General features: G+C 40.9%; 1 protein-coding gene across 12 annotated transcripts in view; it reads right to left on the bottom strand.

Annotated features, from left to right (window-relative positions):
* The window catches only part of mark3a (MAP/microtubule affinity-regulating kinase 3a), a 220,291-nt gene that overhangs the window by 184,082 nt on the left and 16,338 nt on the right, over window positions 1-19,871 (bottom strand). Inside the window, exon 4 of one of the 12 annotated variants that reach the window (XM_078562462.1) lies at window positions 5,843-6,685. The exons of the other annotated variants lie outside the window; for them this stretch is intronic. Coding sequence (XP_078418588.1) covers window positions 6,536-6,685 — 150 coding nt within the window. The 3' untranslated portion in view covers window positions 5,843-6,535. Of the gene's footprint in view, window positions 1-5,842; window positions 6,686-19,871 lie in introns of those variants that run through there. 12 annotated transcript variants of the gene reach the window in all.

Raw genomic sequence — 19,871 nt, 5'->3', positions numbered from 1 at the left:
TGCTCAAAAGGAAAACATTTTGTTGCATGAGCTACCCTTGCTGGATTTAAGTAAACAATGTAGCTGTCATTTCCTCTACTTGGCTGTTTGAAACGCTGTCTGAAAGTATTTAGGTCTTTTAAATGACGACTATTTGTGATTCATTATGGAGTAATGAAAGGGAAGAATAGATCCATGCTTTAAACAGCTGATGCAATTTTTGCTCAGTGGGCTGTACTTTTAGAACCTGTATTACCAACTGCATACATACTCCAGCTGTCTTTCATTAAATCTATATATGAAATAAAACAACATGAGAAATATACTTGATACATATTCAATCACAAATTACACCACAGCTTTTCATAGTCTTCTTCCTGCATTCAGCTTCCATGTCTAACTACCCAATTTTGGAAACACTAACTTTAACATGTAACATATTGAAAATCAATCAAAATAGAAAGAAGCGAGTTAGAAAGTTTTAAATAATTGTATCACAGACTCTCAGAATTGTTACAGGACAGAAGGCAGCCATTCAGCCCATCATGTCTGTGCCAGCTCTCCATAGGAGCATTTTACCTACTGCCACTCCCCTGCCTTCTCCCCATAGTCTTGCACATTCTTCCTTTTCAGATAAGAATCCAATTCCCCCTTGAATGCCTCTATTGAACTTGCCTCCACCACACACCCAGGCAGTGCATTCTACATCCTAATCACTTGTTGCGTGAAAAGGTTTTTCCTCATGTCAATATTGCTTCTTCTGCCAATTACCTTATATCCATGCTGTCTTGTTTTAAGAGATTTAAAGAGATCCTTTCTCCCTGTCACCCTCCCCATGTCCTGCTCCCTGGGACACCTCTCAAATGGTGTTCCCCGTTCAGGTCACCTGACCTGCATTTCATGCTGTTTTACTTCATTTTCTTCTACGCATGTGCACAGGGCTGGATCTTAGCCTAAAGAACGTAACAAAAAACTAACTGCGCCTGTGTGGCCCTTTCCCAGCCGGCACATGCATAGAAGTTCCGAGGCCCGCTGAGAACTGTGGTTCCCAAACTGAGACTCCAATTTAAACCTAAGGTAAGTATCGGAGTTTATTACAATTGCTTTAAAAGAATAAAATACCACAGAGCCTATGGTTTAAATCCCTGATGCTGTTAATCTTAGCATGCTGAGAAGACAGGATATTACATCTGAGATTGTGAAGTTGAATTGAGCCCATGAGAGGCAGTAAAATCGCAGCATGGGTATGTCATTGCAGTCTTAGCAATTTTAGCAAAGTTTAAGTTTAAGCAGTATTTACAAATGAGCTGTTAACGTGATTTTAATACGATTCATAGATTAAGCAAGTCCACTAAAAGATGCAGTTACATTGTTTGGTGTAGGCTATAGGCCGCCAACCAGTGGGAAAGATGTAGAGGAACAAATTTGCAAGGAAATTACAGAGAGGTGCAAGAATTATAGAGTAGTTATAATGGGGACTTTAATTATCTGAAAATAGACAGGGATAGTAGCAGTGTAAAGGGCAGAGAGGGGCAAGAATTCCTAGAGGGTGTTTTAAGAAATTTTTCTACGTCAGTATGTTTTCAGTCCAACGCAAAAGGAGGCACTGCTAGACCTGGTTCTGGGCAATGAGGTGGGCTAAGTAGATCAAGTACCAGTAGGGGAATGTTTAGGGGACAGCAATCATTGTATCATAAGGTTTAGTTGGTTGTGGAAAAGGGCAAGGAACCTCACCAGAGTAAGAATATTTAACTGGGGTGAGAATGGATCTGGCCCAGATCAACTGGAATAAAAGGCAAAACGACATCTGAACAATGGATTGCCTTTAGAAAACTGTGTTCCGGCACAGAAGAGGTATATTTTCATGAAGTGGAAAGTCAGGACAAACAAATTCAGAGCTTTCTGGATGACAAAAGAGATTGAGATTAAGAAGAACAAGAGAAAGTCTGTTTATGACAGACTGGTGGACAATACTACCGTGAACTAGAAAGAATGTAGAAGGTTCAGAGAAGTAGAAAAGCATAAGAGAAACAAGGAGAGAGTACGAAAAGGGACTAGTAGCATATAAGAGGAAATCCAAAAGTTGTCTTTAGGTATATGAATGGTAAAAGAAGTGGGGCCAATTAGGAACCAAAAAGAGGATTTACGCATGGGGCATAGCCGAGGTATTGAATGGATACTTTGCATCTCTAAGATAAAAACAAAAAACTTTGCATCTCTCCTTACCAAGGAATAAAATGTTGCGCAGAACATGGTGAAAGAGGAGGTTATTCAGATACTTGAAGGGTTTAAAATTGATAAGGTCGCGGTATTGGGTAAGCTGTCTGTACTTAAGAGTTGATAAGGCACCAGGACTGGATGAGATGCATCCAAGGATCGGCCCTCTGCACACGTGCAGAAGAAAAAGAAGTGAAACAGTGCAAAAAGATCAGGTGACCTGAACAGGGAACACCATTTGAGAGGTGTCCCAGGGTGCAGGACATGGGGAGGGTGACAGGGAGAAGTCCCAAACGCGGGAGTGGAACAGAAAGAAGTCCCAGGCAAGGACAAAGACAGGGATCAGTGATAGATCCCATTGAGTCAAGATAAACGCAGGGGCAGAGAAAAGGGCTCCATGTTAAAGAAAGAGCTGCGAGGAACAGACTCGAAGCAAAGTGGGTTTGAGGGAAGCCCTGAAGATCTAAGCCGAAGGTTGGTGAGTCCGTGCTGGCCATAAAGGCACAGGTAACCTTTTGGAGCATTGGTGTTCTGCTAGGCACGGCCAAAGATCCGAAAGTGAGCTTGGAAGGTGAAGTGAGTGTGTACTCAGAGATCCAAGAGAAAGGAATCTCAGAAGATGAGATTGAAACCCTGGAGGTAGATTCTTGTTGAAGCGACTTGAAGCACTTAGTTGGAAGCGACTTGTGGAGAAAATTCCAAGGTGAGTTCTTCAAATGCGGAGATTGGAAACCTCGAGAGAAAGACAGAATTTCAGTGAGGCCGGTTGCCTCACAGCGTGACAAGCATCTGGGTCGGTTGTTGAGAAATCCATAGAATCTGCTTTGGTCGCACCTGTCATTTACTTTGGAGTGTGCTATGTCTGACCACAATTCGCTAGTTAGTTCACATGTACCACATACTTATCCTGAATATTAGAGTATAAGATAGATATGGTAAATTGTTTTATCTTTCCGTATTTGCATGTGTTGGTAACGACATAGCTGGTGTGAATGAATCGTGAATATTTGAATCATTTTCTTGTGTTTATATCGAGATCTTTCCAACCTTTTTGTCTGATGTAACATCATTTTTCCTATTCAATAAATGTTTCATCAGCAGACTCCTGTGAATTTGTTCAGTAACTTAGCTCCATGGTTTCTTTAAAAAAAGGTTAGGATCTATCAAGCCAGGTTTCACTCTGGGATATGACCTGTCCAGTAGTAACATCAGCTGGGATTGTAACACAACTAATAGAAAGCATATCTATTCTTTTCCCACAGAGTGGTACCTTCTACTATTATGACTTATTTGTCCTAATTACAAAACAAAAAGCCAATGAAATCACAATAACGGTGATTCACAGAATTAAGTGCCTGATAATCCCAACTCAAAAGCACATCAAACCTCACCATCCACTAATATTTTCTTCACCTTTGTTTCACCACAATGTATTCACACAGTTGGCCTACTAAAAACTCCCTTGGTTCTGCCTTCAATGTCCTCTCTCCATTGAGCCTCAATATTCACCAAATAGTTTCTACCCTCATCTTTAAGGCCCCCATGGCTTGGTCACCCATCAACCAGATCTGACATCTCAACCAATACTCTACTTTCCCTCTTTGCCACCAAGTTCTCCTACCACTCTAGGATCATCTTAGAGACTAAGGACAATCCCAGGCTACTCTTCTCAGTGATAAACTCTCTCATTCACATCCTGGGTCCCTGACTCCATCTCACTGTACTCATAATCCCCCAGCACTGTAACCTTTTCATCCTCCAATCTTATCAAGGTCACCTGCTCCATAAGTACCACCTCCAACCCCTCGATCATCTCATCTGGCACCTAAATATACAATTATATTTCATTATCCCAAATATCATTAATGGCTCTTTGTGTATAAGAGTCAGTCTCCTCAAATTTGGCCCCTCTCCAATTACCATCCAATTTCTACCTCCCTAGGGTTCTTGAATATATCATTATTAAACAACTGAGTGCTCACATCTCTGTGTGCCCTGTCCACATCAACATCTTACATCTAAAAAGCATCTTTAATGTAAAAATGCTTGCAGATGCTTGACAAACAGAAATAGATGGGGGAAAATAGACACCTAGCCATGGAAGGAGAGACGAGGAGAATGTAAAAAGGTAGATTTGAAGGAGGTTTTCAAAAGGAAGAGAAAGAGGATGGAAAGGCACAGGGGTTTGGGGAGGAATATTTAGAGAGTAGGACCAAAGCAGCTGAAGCCTCTGCCAACAATGATGAGGCAAAAGGAGAATACAATTAAAAAGCCAGGCAACAGATTGAAAAGTGCAGGAGGGATATGAGGTTGCAGAAATAGGGTGCTACTCTAGAGGGATTTGAAGATGAGGATTTATGGCACAATAGAAAAGGATGATGGGTGAGCAAGATGTAGCACAGAAATGGATTCAGGGCAGATGAAGCAATCCTTAGATGGTTCTAAAGTGATAGTGCATGGGTAGGAATTGAAGCAATTTCTGGAGATGTGCATGCTACATTCAGATAAGTAGGAATGGAATCAGGCAAAGGCAGTTTCGGACAATGAAGGAAAGGTAACTGAAAAGGGTGTGGTGGTCCGCCTGATCAAATACTGTAGAAAGATCAAGTAAGGAAACACACTTGAAAATGTCATCAGTGACTTTGACCAGGGCCATCTCACAATAAAGAAGGGTGGAAATGGGACTGAAAGAATTGAAACAATGAATTTTATGATAGATGAGCACGTAACTGAGGGTTCGATGATTTGAGAGAGAAAAGGGAGGATCTGAGATGGGTATGGGTCTTTTTGAGGATTGGGGTGATGATGGTGATTGAGGGACATAAGGACGACAACTCTGCCCAAGCAAGGTTCCGCCATAGTTTCCATTCAGCTGGAAAAGCTGAGCAGTTGAATAGGAAAGGGATCAAATTGCAAGTGGTGATTTTCATGCAGGAAAGGAGTGTGGGGAAGACATGGAGAGGTGGGAGAAAAGAAAACCTCTGATTAGGGTCAGCAAAATGGTATTTAGTGGAGGGGAAAGAAATAGTAAGGGGATAGAATTAGTGGCAGCATAAAGAGGGTCTTAGAGACAAAGAAATGTAAGAATTATTTGCATGGATTGGAGATGTGGATAAAGGGATGGAGAAAATTGTTTGAGAAGGTAGTGTGTGGAGAAAAAATAATATTGGTTGTCCTGGGTTGATGGTGGAGTAATGAGCAGTTTTCAGTGAAGACAGTGATGGTAATGCTTGAAGCCAAAACAAAATCTGGCAATAGCTGATGAGAATGTGCCAGGTAAACGTCAGTTTGCAGCTCTCTTACTTCTCTCAAGAAAGATCCAAGAGGGAATTACAGCGATGGAGTGGGGTGGGGGGCAGTGAGTGGGTGATAGCAAATAAGTTAGTGAAACATGGCGTCAAAAAGAGAAGTGAGGGAACAATTTAATGGGTTCAAAGTAGCAGAGGTAGCCAATGAAAAGGAAATAGGGAGTTTGATTGTGAATTTGAGCAAAAAGGAGACAGTTTTTTCCCCAATAAGCATATTGTGACAGGTTCTCCAACTGCATAGTACAAACTGCTAAGTCAGGGGTCTGCAACCTGTGGCTCTTTAACACCTATTTGTGGCTCTCAATATTTTCCGTTTTTTTTTTTTGTTCTTTCATGGGACGTGGACATTGCTGGTAAGGTCAGCATTTATTGCCCATCCCTAATTGCTCTTGAACTGAGTGCTATTTCAGAGGGCAGTTAAGAGTCAACCACATTACTGTGGATCTGGAGTCATATGTTGGCCAGACCAGGTAAGGATGGCAGTTTCCCTCCATAAAGGACATTAGTGAACCAGATGGGATTTTGCAACAATCAACGATAGTTTTATGGACTCCATTACTGAGATTAGTTTTCAATTCCAGATTTTTTAATTGAATTTAAATTCCAACAGCTGCCATGGTGGGATTTGAACCTATATACCCAGGGCATTCGCCTGGTCCTATGGAGTACCAGTCCAGCGACATTACCACTACACCAGTCACTTCTCCAAGTTGGATCACAGTAACATGAAAAAATGCTAAAACAGTTAAGTCAAGAAAAGTAAGAGCCGTGTTTTTATTGTGGGGATAAAAGGCTAATCATTCTTCTCCACTTTATGGCTTCAAATGTTTAGCTCTAAATAAATCTACTCAAGCTGTATAGCCAAACCATGGTTATAGTTAATGTCTTTGGTTGGAGGAACACGTTTTATAGTTGTGACAACTATGATTATAGCTGAGATGATAACCTATTCTGAATGTATTTTAGAGGACTTTACTGACAAAATTAAGTTAAAAAGTTAAAAAAAACAATAATTCAGAGTAAGGTCTATTTTAATTTTTTTTATATTGATACATAAATTCAATACAGGTACTATGCTGAATTTTTATCTTGCAGCTCACAATAGTTTTTATTTTAGACAGTTTTTTTAAAAAAAGGCTGTTCAGGTAAAAAAGGTTGCTGATCAGCGTGGTAGGTGATAGCTGCAAGAAAACAAAGCCATAGGCTTGTCAGAGAGGCAGGGAATACAAACAATGAAAAGATTCCAAAATACTAAAAACGTAAATTCAATATACCATGTTTTTGAAAGGATCTTTATTTATATTTGAACTTAAGGTGGTAAATGACAAACAAAGACTATCAAAAACCCTTTGATTGGGAGAGTTTGGTTCCTTCTCAGCTATGACTTCTGATCTGCCGTAGTAAAAGGTTGAAAAAATTTAAATGATTCAAAGTTCAGTTTCTGCTTTTTTAAATTGTTAAATTATCAACCCTTATAGTTGGCATTCTAATTTGTTCTAAGAATATGAATTCTGAGTCCAATAACAAATTATGATGCTAACGTACCACACCTTAGATATGGTCAGCAAAAGTGCATGCAGATCTGCCATTTGCAATACATTACACCAGCAAACCTCCTTGTGGCATTACTCATGGTAAATCTGATGATACATTGTTTTATAATGACAGGTTGTTAATACAACATAATGTTCTATTCAGCTGCTAAAGTGAAGGAGTGTGTGTTGCTTTAAGGATCAAATGTTCAACTAATGTTAAGAGAGGACCGGGTGAGATGAAGAGTTTAATTGTTATTCAGGCTACAGAGCAGAACATGTGATGAAATGACTGGCTTTCTGTTTTAACACTAAAAATGTGGCATTAAGTACAAGATGTATCTCTTTATTATGTGATGTCCATGGCATTACTCATGATGTTACGAAGAGTGTGGACTTGCATATGGGTGCACATCTCTGATCAAAGAATTTGGAGAATAATTTTGAAGTGATGGGTTCCTGGAAAATAAATCATTCTTTACCTTACCCATTGCAGTTAGACGAAAAGTTAGCACATCATCATAAATTATATTTTCCAGATACAAACGGTTTCTGAATTCTTGGCATAATACTTTCATTATTCCCTTTGTCCTGCTCTTGCGTTTATGTCCTTTTCTCTTATGTAAAAGATAATTCTTTTCATGTGAAATGCTTGAATAACTGTTTCACCAACTCTGGGCAAAATTCTTCAAAAATATTCTCCAAATTTGTTTGCCAGGGACATGTACCCTTATGTATGTTCACATCCTTTGTAACAGGGTTTTTTTTTAAAAATTCTTTCACAGGACGTGGGCATCACTGGCTAGGCCCACCCCTTGAGGTGGTGGTGATGGTGAGCAGCCTTCTTGAACCACTGCAGTCCATGTGGTGTAGGTACACCCACAATGCTGTACAAACCCCAGCTGGTTTGCAAATCATTTTTAAAAAATGTTAAATACAGTTACAGCTGAACTAAGACAGATTTTGACATCTGTATTAAGAAATTCTGAAAATTAGCATTTTAATCATTATAAACAAAAGAAAGCATGGAGGCCAACACTTATACTCCTCTCTTGAAGCTCGGCTCTCTTGCTCTGAAGTAAAAATTAAGCACTTGATAGTCAATGCAAAACTTTATCTGAAAAAGATTTTGAAATTCATTCCCCAGCTGGATTTTGAATCATTTAGAGAAAAAAAAGCTCAAATTCTACTACAGTATGGGTAAAGACAAATTTCAAGTTTAACTAAATTATGCTTGGAAATTATGAAAAAATTCATACTTCGGCATGGTGGGAACTACAAGTGCAGATGTAGATGGTACCAGTTTTGAGCTCACAGTGATCGCTCTGAGAATGCAATTGATAAGTGTTAACAAAGCTATTTAAAGACACAAAAGATGATTTTATAGTCAAGTTTAATCAAGCAATGTGTGACTATGTATTTTCTTTTATAGCTTAAAGTTAGAATCCTTACTTAAACGTTGCATATATGAGCTTGTGTAAAAAGAAAGCTGTCAGAATGAGAGGTTCCGAAATCAATTTCGAGCAATTTGATTGTTCAGAAAAACAGTGGCAGGATTTGAACCATTTGGTTCTGACTTCTTTTTAAGACCTATATAATAGGCATGAAATTTGCTGTTGTAATGACGTGTAATTGTCAACGTTTCACATCATTACCGTGTAAAACTGACAGCAACTTCTGGCGCTGCACATGTTGACTTAAATGCAGAAATCCAGAACAGCTGTCAGTGATACCCTGCTCCTCCACAGGGTGCAGTGTTAGGTTTTTGCAGATGAAATCAGCATTCAGTGATTTGATGTGAACTTCAACTTATTATGCATTGTGCTCCTTGTAAAAATCATTGAAAACGTTAAGCATTTTTGAATGAGGTGTAACTGAATTCTTCAACTGGATACTAACTTCTAAATAACTTCTCTGGCCTGGAAAGGCTAATTTTAGAAGTCTGGAGTGTATTCACTCCATTCCATGATAAAAATTCCAGAGATTTTTTAAAAATGTATATATTTTTAAGAGTTTACGACATATCAGGTTCTCTCTTAGTCTCATGTCTATGCCCCAATCTTTATTTTACTCTCTGTAAAATTAATAAAATGTGAATGACCATCAGTACTTTTTACTTCCTGATCTCGTTTGTGAGAATTCTTCAATCTATGAGGCTGGATGACATCACTGTTCCTGAGAATTACAGATCCCCTATAGATGGCACCATAATGAAAATGTGGAAATCAACCCTACAGGGTCTACTAAATCTTTAAGGGAAGCTTTCTTCGAGGCCAGCATAGACCATCGCCCCTTTGCCATTGATCACAAAAACCAGGTCAAGTTTACATGTGCACACTTAAATTATGGAATCTACTGTAATTCAGATATTGCATCTATTGCATTGCGCAATCTATTGCAAAATCTATGTCACGATTTTTAAAAAAGCATAAAAAAACAAAGGCAGTCATTTGTAATGTACATAAACTCACCAGGGACAGAAAATACTGGAACTACAAAGTCTGTATGCTTTGGTTGACATAAACAAAGCCAGGGTCCCCAGCACTAGAATAAAGGGCAATGGATCTTTGAATGAATTTAATCAGTGTTTACTTAATAATTAAGGTACTATAGCATTAAAGGGATACACAATTGCATTTCAGCAACAAAATAATGCTTTATGCTTTTTATGATGTGATGTTCCTGTCTTTATAAAACAGTATAAAACAGCACATCCTTTGACTTACCATGAAGAACCCCAAAGGACAAAAGTGTCAAAAATATAAATGGAATAATTTTACTCATTTCATTCAATATTTTCTCTAGTCAAATTATTAAACAGGCAACCGCATTCATTACAAAAATAAAAATAGATTTTTACTTAGTTCTGTTGAAGAGTCATACGGACTCGAAACGTTAACTGTGTTCCTCTCCGCAGATGCTGCCAGACCTGCTGAGTTTTTCCATGTATTTTTATTTTTATTTTAGATTTCCAGCATCTGCAGTTTTTTGCTTTTATCTTAACCGCATTTATTATACTACTTAAATCATAGAATTGTACAGCGCTTTAGAGGGTCATTTGGCCTGTTGTGCCAGTACCAGCTCTTTGAAAGACCAGTCCAGTTCACTATTTAACCCAATAGCCACATAAACTAGTTATTTTCAGATACATACCAGTTGCCTTTTTGAAAGTTCCTACAAAATCTGATTCCATCACCTCTCAGGTAGTGCATTCTAGGCCAAAACAACCCGGCGACAAATAATGTGTTTTCATAGCCCCATTAGTTCTTTTGCTAATTATTTTAAATCCTTCACACATCTGGTCACCAAGTGTAAAGGATGTTACTGTGGGATACTTTTAAGCAGGTTTATGTTTGTGTGTGTGTGTATGTTTCTGCGTGTGAATAATTTAAGTAAACTGCAGACATCAGACTGCGAGGTTTGAATCATCAAAGGGATTAAGTGTAAAAACCAGGTATTTGAAATGCTAATGGACAAGCTAATTAAAATGCTCCAACAACTTATCGACACCAATAACCATCCAAGACCCTCCACCCCTGCCTGTCCCTCTGTCCCCATCCCGTCTTCCAATCCCAGCCCCAGCCGCGTATTCACCATACTCCCTGACCTTCCCCTCTCCGATGCTGAACGTTCAGTGCTCAGCAAAGGACTTAATTTCATACCCTTATGCCCTCACCTCAATGAATTTCGGGCTCGGCATAATGCTGAACTCTTCTTCCGCCGCCTTCGTCTCCGTGCTCACTTCTTTGGGCAGGAGTCCTCTCCCCGTTCAACAGATCCTTTTACCTGCCTCCAATATTCTCCCACCACCTGGACCACTCCCTCTGGATTCTTACCTTCTCTTGATCTTTTCATTGAGAACTGTCGGCATGACATTAATTGTCTCAATTTTTCTGCTCCTCTCACCCACTCTAACCTGTCTCTCTCTGAACTTGCTGCACTGAGTTCTCTCAGATCCAACCCTGACTTTGTCATCAAACCTGCTGACAAGGGTGGTGCTGTTGTTGTCTGGCGCACTGACCTTTACCTCGCAGAGGCTGAGCGTCAACTCGCAGATACTTCCTCCTACCTCCCCCTGGACCATGACTCCACCACTGAACATCAAGCCATTGTTTCCAGGACTGTTACTGACCTAATCGCCTCTGGAGATCTTCCCTCCACAGCTTCCAACCTCAGACAGCCCACTTCTACCTCCTACCCAAAATCCACAAACAGGACTGTCCCGGCAGACCGATCGTGCCAGCCTGTTCCTGCCCCACGGAACTCATTTCTAGCTATCTTGACTCCATTCTCTCTCCCCTTGTCCAGTCCCTTCCCACCTACATCCATGATTCCTCTGACATCCTACATCATGTCAACAATTTCCAGTTCCCTGGCCCCAACCGCCTCCTCTTCAGCATGGACGTCCAATCCCTCTACACCTCCATCCCCCACCAGGATGGTCTGATGGCTCTCCGCGTCTTCCTCAACAGAGGCCCGAACAATCCCCATCCACCACTACTCTCCTCCGTCTAGCTGAACTTGTTCTCACACTGAACAATTTCTCCTTAAACTCCTCTCACTTACTCCAAATAAAAGGTGTGGCTATAAGTATCCACTTGGGCCCCAGTTATGCCTGTCTCTTTATGGGGTATGTGGAACATTCCTTGTTCCAGTCCTACTCAGGCCCCCTCCCACAACTCTTTCTCCGGTACATCGATGACTGCTTCGGTGCTGCTTCATGCTCTCGTTTGGACCTGGAAAAATTTATTAATTTTGCTTCCAATTTCCACCCCTCCATCATTTTCACATGGTCCATCTCTGACACTTCCTTTCCCTTCCTTGCCCTCTCTGTCTCAATTTCTGGTGATAGACTGTCTACCAATATTCATTACAAGCCTACCAACTCCCACAGCTACCTCGACTACAGCTCCTCACATCCCGCTTACTGTAAGGACTACATCCCATTCTCTTAGTTCCTTCGCCTCCGTCGCATCTGTTCTGATAATGCCACTTTCAAAAACAGTTCCTCTGACATGTCTTCCCTAACTGAGGTTTTCCACCCACGGTGGTTGACAGGGTCCTCAACCGTGTCCGGCTCATCTCCTGCGCATCCGCCCTCACACCTTCCTCTCCCTCCCAGAACCGTGATAGGGTCCCCTTGTCTTCACTTATCACCCCACCAGCCTCCGCATTCAAAGGATCATCCTCTGCCATTTCCGCCAACCAGCATGATGCCACTACCAAACACATCTTCCCTTCACCCCCCCGGTGGCATTCCGCAGGGATCGTTCCCTCTGGGACACCCTGGTCCACTCCTCCATCACCCCCTACACCTCAACCCCCTCCCATGGCACCTTCCCATGCAACTGCAGAAGGTGCAACACCTGCCCCTTTACTTACCCTCTCTTCACCGTCCAAGGGCCCAAACACTCCTTTCAAGTAAAGCAGCATTTCACTTGCACTTCCCTCAATTTAGTCTACTGCATTTGCTGCTCCCAAAGCAGATTCCTCTACATTGGAGAGACCAAACGCAGACTGGGTAACTGCTTTGCGGAACACCTGCAGTCTGTCCACAAGCATGACCCAGACCTCCCTGTCGCTTGCCATTTCAACACTCCACCCTGCTCTCATGCCCACATGTCCGTCCTTGGCCTACTGCATTGTTCCAGTGAAGCTCAACGCAAACTGGAGGAACAGCACCTCATCTTCCGACTAGGCACTTTATAGCCTTCTGGACTGAATATTGAGTTCAACAATTTTAGATCATGAACTCTCTCCTCCATCCCCACCCCCTTTCCGATCCCCTTTTTTTCCAATAATTTATATAGATTTTTCTTTTCCCACCTATTTCCATTATTTTTAAATGTATTTCCATCCATTGTTTTACCTCTACCTTTCAGCCTATTTCGATCTCATCCCTTCACCCCACCCCATCCTCACTAGGGCTATCTGTACCTTGTTTGTCCTGCTTTCTACCCTTAATTAGCACATTCCTTAGATAATATCACCACCTTCAACACCTCTTTGTCCGTTTGTCTATGAAATCTTTTGGCTATCTCCACCTATCACTGGCCCTCTATCCAGCTCTACCTGTCCATCTCCACCCCCCACCCCCCAAACCAGCTTATATTTCACCTCTTTTCTATTTTTACTTAGTTCTATTGAACAGTCATACGGACTCGAAATGTTAACTGTGTTCCTCTCCGCAGATGATGCCAGACCTGCTGAGTTTTTCCAGGTATTTTTATTTTTGTTTTGGGTTTCCAGCATCTGCAGTTTTTTGCTTTTATCTAATTAAAATGGAATTTGCATTTTTAGATAAGTGGACAAGTTGTTGGTTTTTTAAAGGGACATGGTAAGATGTTTACAACATTGTAAAAAGTTATTACATTTATTTTTCCCCAGAAGTGCTGGCCATAATGACAACATAAAAGATTTCTATATTCTGGAAACAGTAAATTCCAAAGTCAGGTGGAAACAATGGGATTTACAGATCAAAAGGGAGGAAATATATTTAAAGAAGGAGATGGAAAGCTGTATAGGGTGTGGCCATGTGAGTTCTTGACAGTGTGAAACAGGCTCGTGAAGAAGCAGCCTCTAGCCTCTTGTTCCAGAGTGCAAGGGTTTTTAGAAGCCTTAGGAGTCCATTGTCCAGTGAGAGGGAGAGAGAAGCTGTGAAATACCTCCCTTACAGCAACAGTGGGTGCTTGTGCTAATCTTGCTGGATGTTTAATAGATTAATAATCTATTTTGGACTGTTGCCTGTGTGCAGCTGGGAGTCTAGTTAAGTATAAATTTTGTGGGAACTGTTATAAAACTAAATGTAACTGTGTAAAGGAAATCTTGTGCGTTTAAGTTTTCATTTCTTCTGTTAATAAATGTTTTAATTTAAAATCTCTAAAGGCAGTAGTGGACTCGTTACTTCTGACTCCAGTGCACAAATCTTCTTGTAATAAATACAAATTGCAAAATCGTTGCAATAGCGTGGCCAAGTTGCTCTCTGGGATTTAGTCAGCCTGGCACATACCACTTGCCATTACATAACACTGAGCCAGTTGATAAGGAAACAGTTTTTCCCTACTTTATTAAAACCCCTCACAATTTTGAATACCTCTATTAGGTCTCCCCTTTAAGTTCCCTTCTCTAAGGAGAACAATCCCAGCTTCTCCAATCTTTCCATATAACTGAACTCCATTATCCCTGGTATAATCGTACAAACCTCCATTCTACCTTTTCCAGGTCCTTGATATTCTTCCAAAAGTATGCTGCCCAGAACTGTCGACAATAATCCAGCTGAGAACTAACTAGACATTTGTAAAGATCTCTTATTTTTGGGTTCAATGTCCCAGTTTACAAGGTTAAGTATCCCATATACTTTCTCAACTGCTTTATTAACTTTCCTTGCCATCTTCAAAGGTTTCTGAATATGCAACCCAAGTTCCTCTGCTTTTGCACCCCCCTCAATATTAGCATCATTTAGATTAAACTGCATCTTTATGTTGTTCCTCCCAAAGTGCATCACTTCACACTTATTCACATTAAATTGCATTAGCTATGCATCTGCCCATTTCATCAGTCTATCAACGTGCTCCTGAAGTCTATTATTCTGCTCATTAACTATGTTGCCAAGTTTTGTATCACCCGCAGCTTTCAAAATGGTACCCTCTTTACCCAAGTCCAATACAGTTACATAACAAGAAAAGTAATGTCCTAATACTGAATCCTTAGGGACCCCACTACATTCTTCACTTCAATCAGAAAAACATCTCTTCACCACTACTTCCTGCTTTCTACTCTTAGCCAATTAAGTACCCAAGTTACCACCATCCTTTTAATACCATATGCTTCTGTTTTCCAAGATGTTTTATGTGGTACATTTTCAAATGGTTTTTGAAAGTCAATGTAGTGAAACCTGTACAAGTAGACACCAAAAAATTCAAACCCTTGCAAAGCAACAGGCACTTACTGACAGTTCCAAATAACTTACATTATATTGGATACAAACTGCCCCTTGAAACCACGGCGCTTAAAAATTGCAAACTATGGCCAGCTTTCAATGCACAAACTATATTTACAGTTTAAAAACAGCAGAGAAGCAGGTAAGCGCAAGCAGCAGCAGGTGCAAAAACAGCTTGTGTAATGGAGACATTTATCTCTGGGATGAAATGCTTCCACAGCTCTATCACAGGGTTGAAGGGGTTTCTCTGGCACTATAGATATTAATGTAGTTTATATTGATGCCATGTGGTTAAACCTCCAGGGATGCATCAAACCAGATCTGGCAGCCCTAATTCACCAGTACATCCAGTATCAATGAGCTGCCAGCAACCCCTAAGCAACCCCCAGCACGTCAAACATTAGCAGCTGCAATGCACGAAGAGAAGGTCTGCAGGACATTAATCCACCACAATTTGGCTGGGATCTTCCAAGTGCTCCATCCTGAAAGCAGTCACCTCACACTGTGCAGGCTGCCAGTGCAGCAGATTCCAGGATTAGGTCATCCCTTCTTTGATGGAAAAAGGCCATGAAATGACAAAGAAATAAGGAACCTAATAAACAGAAAATGAACTAAAATTATATCCTGCTGGCAGGGCTCCAGATTTAAGCATGATCCCAAGTCATAGTCAGAAAAGGAATGCTGCAGGAATATTTGGTTCATCTGGTTTAATGCACAAACAAGACCATTTTGAAAATAAGGATACGATGCAAGTCCTTTAGCTACCCCTAATTTACTGGTGTTGTTGTATAGAACATCTACTGATTACCCTCTGTTCCTTCAAGGAACTAACTTACATTAGTCAGGCACAATTTATCATTAACAAATACATGCTGGTTGTAACTTATAAACTCATGCAACTCCAAGTGAGAAATTTATTTATTTAGTGAATGTAAACCCCCAAAGCCAAGCAATAACCTCATTTGCAGAGTTTAGGGTGATTAGTTCACCATTTAGTCTGAAGAGGAGAAACTCCTCAGTAAAGTAGAAGGCACAAATAATGCTGTACAAATTCACAAGGGGTTTGCACTGAGGTCCCAGCAATGGAGGTTGACTGCACAGGGCCTTTGGTCTGTACTGAACCTGTTTAGCAAGGACCACACTCGCCATGGTAGTTTGCCATTCGACAGGAGGGGTTTAATCACAAGAAACACATTAGTGGCTTCCCACGTTTATCATTCCTTGATCTAAATAAATGTCTGCTGGCATATCTTGCTCAGGAAGGGTGTTCCGTAAGGATCGCTGAGATGGAAGGCAGGCAGGCAGAAGGTGGGTTGAAAAGTCATCATGGAGTGGTAAGTGAGGTGCAGCATGGATGGATTCAACCAGCTTGTGGGTTTTGTCAGTCGACAGATGTGTGGTGGGGTGATGTTTGCGAGGACAGAAAGCTAAAGGAGATGTGGTGAACAGAGGGTTCCATTTATGATGCACATTGTTGCATTCAGCTGAGCGCCCACAAGATGGGTGTGATGACCTTTGCCAAACAAATGCACAGTACTCAGCTGCGTAGTGTGATAAGGCAAGTGCTGAGATCTCAAGTGTTGTAGCAGCAGCACCCCATGTAGATCACAAATTAGGAGTAGGCCACTCGGCCCCTCAAGCCTGCTCTGCCATTCAATATGATCATCGCTGATCTGAATGTAACCTCAACTCCACATTCCTCCATTCCCCCGATAACCTTTCACACTCCTTGCTAATCAAGAATCTATCTAGCTCTGCCTTAAAAATATTTAAAGGCTCTGCTTCCATTGCCTTTTGAGGAAGAGAGTTCCAAAGACTCAACCCTCAGCGAAAAAATTTTTTAAAACTTCACTAGAAGGTCATCAATTAATCCCATCTCGTTGCACAATACCAGGTCTATTGTAGCCTGCTCTCTGGTTGGCTCCAGAATGTGCTGTTCTAAGAATCTATCCCAAAAACATTCTATGAACTCCTCATCTACACTACCTTTGCCCATTTGATTTTTCCAGTCTATATGTAGATTAAAATCACCAATGATTATTGCTGTATCTTTCTGGCAAGCTCTCATTATCTCTTCTTTTATACTCTGTCCTACTGCGTAGTTACAATTAGGGGGGCTGAACACCACTCCCACAAATGACTTAAAGCTCTTTTTAGCTCTTAAGAGTCATACGGACTCGAAACATTAACTCTGTTTCTCTCTCCACAGATGCTGTCAGACCTGCTGAGATTTTCTAGCATTTTCTGTTTTTATCCCACAAGTGACTTCTTGCTTTTATCATTCCTCATCTCAACCCAAACCACTTCTACATCCTGGTTTCCTGAACTCAAGTCATCCCTCTCTAATGTGGTATCATTAATTAACAGCCAGCCCTCCACCTTTTCCTAACTTCCTGTCCTTCCTAAATGTCACATACCCTTCAATATTGAGGTCCTAATCCATGTCATCCTGCAGCCATGTCTCTGTAAGGCTATCAGATCGTACTTATTTACTTATTTATTTCTATTTGTGCTATCAGTTCATCTGTTTTGTTTCGAATGCTACATGTGTTTAGATACAAAGCTTTTATTAATTTTGTAGCATCTAGCCTTATCTGCTGATTTACTCTTAGATTTGTGCTCTCTGTCCCTTCCTGTCACAGTCCGTTTATCATTGTGCACATTAATACCTGTCTCTCTTGCCTTGTCTCTATTTCTTCGGTTTACCACATCTTCCCAAATTTGATCCCTTGCCTCCACTATTCAGTTTAAAACCCTCTCCACTTCCCTAGTTAGATGGCTCATGAGGACACCAGCCCCAGTACGGTTCAGGTGTAGACGTCCCAATGGTACAGATCCCACTTTCCTTTTGGTGCCAGTGTCCCACAAACTGGAACCCACTTCTCCCATACCAGTCTTTGAGCCACACAATTTCTCTAATCTTACTTGTCCTAAGTCAATTTGCATGTGGCTCAGGTAACAATCCAGAAATTATTACTTTTGAACTTCTGCTTCTTAATTTGGTGCCTAGCGTGTCATGCTGAGGACACAAAGCCTCCTTCCTTACCCTGCCTATGTCATTGGTACCTACATGGACCACGACCACTGGATACTCCCCCTCCCACTGCAAGTTCTTCTCCAGCCCTGAGCAGATGTCCCAAACCCTGCCACCGGGCAGGCAACAAAGCCATCTGGACTCTTGCTCTTTGCTACAGAGAACAATGTCAATCCCCCTTACTATACTGTCCTCTACTACCACTACATTCCTTATTGCTTCCCCCCCACCACCTTGGATGGCTTCCTGTACCATGGTGCCATGGTCAGTTTGCTCATCCACACTGCAGTCCCCACTCTCATCCAATTAAACTGAGAGAACCTCAAACCTGTTGGACAATTGCAGAGGCTCACACTCCCGCCCTCTGGGTTCCCTTACCTGCCTCACTCGCAGTCACACCCTCCTGTCCCTGGCCACTGGCCAAATCAGAAGACCCTACCCTAAATGGTGTGACTACCTCCTGGTATAAAGCATCCAGGTAACTTTCTCCTTCCCTGATGTGTCGCAGAGCCTGCAACTCAGCCTTCAATTCAATGACCCTGAGCCAAAGTTCCTCAAGCTGCATACACTTACTGCAGACGTGTTTGCCCTGCATCACAATGCTATCCAGGAGTTCCCACATGCTGCAGCCTTGGCACATCACATGTTCTGCCATCCTTAATGTGTTTTAAATAATTACTTAATTATAATCACTTATTTATGATGCTTTCTTATATATTTTATTAACTTTACCACCAAATTGTGTACTATTTTAAACCTTAGGGATAGAATAGAACTTGCCCACTTACCAGATACTCACCAAACAGCTAACTCCTTTCCTTGTAGTAGAGCAAGAACCAATTTCTGTCAGGTGAGAAAGAGGAAACCAACAACTCCTTCTCCCCCTAACTCTCCTCTCATCAAACTTCAAGCCTTCATTCAGGACTTCAACTCTTTTTTGACTATGTCATTGGTTCACACATGTACCACAACATCAGGCTGTTCTCCTTACCCTTGCAGAATTGCCTGCACCCAATATATCCAATATATGGTATTTGCAATGTGGGCAAATGTCCAAAACCCTCCGAGAATTCCGTCAATTTTCTGCTTTAAATTAACTTAAAATATCTCTGAACATTCAATGCTGTTGAAAATTTTCACTTCTAAAACATAAGGTCTGTACATTGGTCAAACATGAAGATTTTAACAAATTAAGTCAAAGAAATTAGAGAACAGGATAATTTACAGTCTTTTATGTGAGCTTCCTAATTATGGTTTTATTTATTGACATTTCGTTTAATTGTCTAACGAAAGGTTCAAGGTAAACATTCAAGATGTGCATGTGCGTACACAACTGTTCTATTTTTAATAAATAGAAATGCCAATAAAAACTTGAAAATGGAGAGCATTAACTCTTCCTGTCAGAAACTCAACGTGCAAGTGTCATATTACTTTTTTTGATATATATATATTAATGTCATGGGTATACAGGATAAAATTTCGAACTTTGCAGATGACACAAAATTCAGGAATGTAATAAACAATGTAGAGAGTAACAGACTTCAGGAGGACCTAGACAGGTTAATAAATGGGCAGGCACACGGCAGATGAAATTTATCACAGCGAAGTGTGAAGTGATACATTTTCGTAGAAGAATGAGAGAAGGAAATATAAACCAACCAATACGATTTTAAAGGAGGTGCAGGAACAGAGAATGTTTGAAGGTGGCAGGACAGCTGGGAAAGCTGCTAAAAATGAATACAGGATCCTTGACTTTACTAATAGAGTCAGAGAGAGTGTAAAGACAAGGAGGTTTTGCTAAAATTTATAAAACGCTAGTTAGGTCTCAGCTAAGGTAGTTTGTTCAATTTTGGGCACCACAC

This window comes from Cetorhinus maximus, chromosome 18, assembly GCF_964194155.1.
Source record: "Cetorhinus maximus chromosome 18, sCetMax3.hap1.1, whole genome shotgun sequence".
In the NCBI taxonomy this organism is placed as follows: domain Eukaryota; kingdom Metazoa; phylum Chordata; class Chondrichthyes; order Lamniformes; family Cetorhinidae; genus Cetorhinus; species Cetorhinus maximus.
This window is presented reverse-complemented; position numbering and strand designations above follow the sequence as displayed.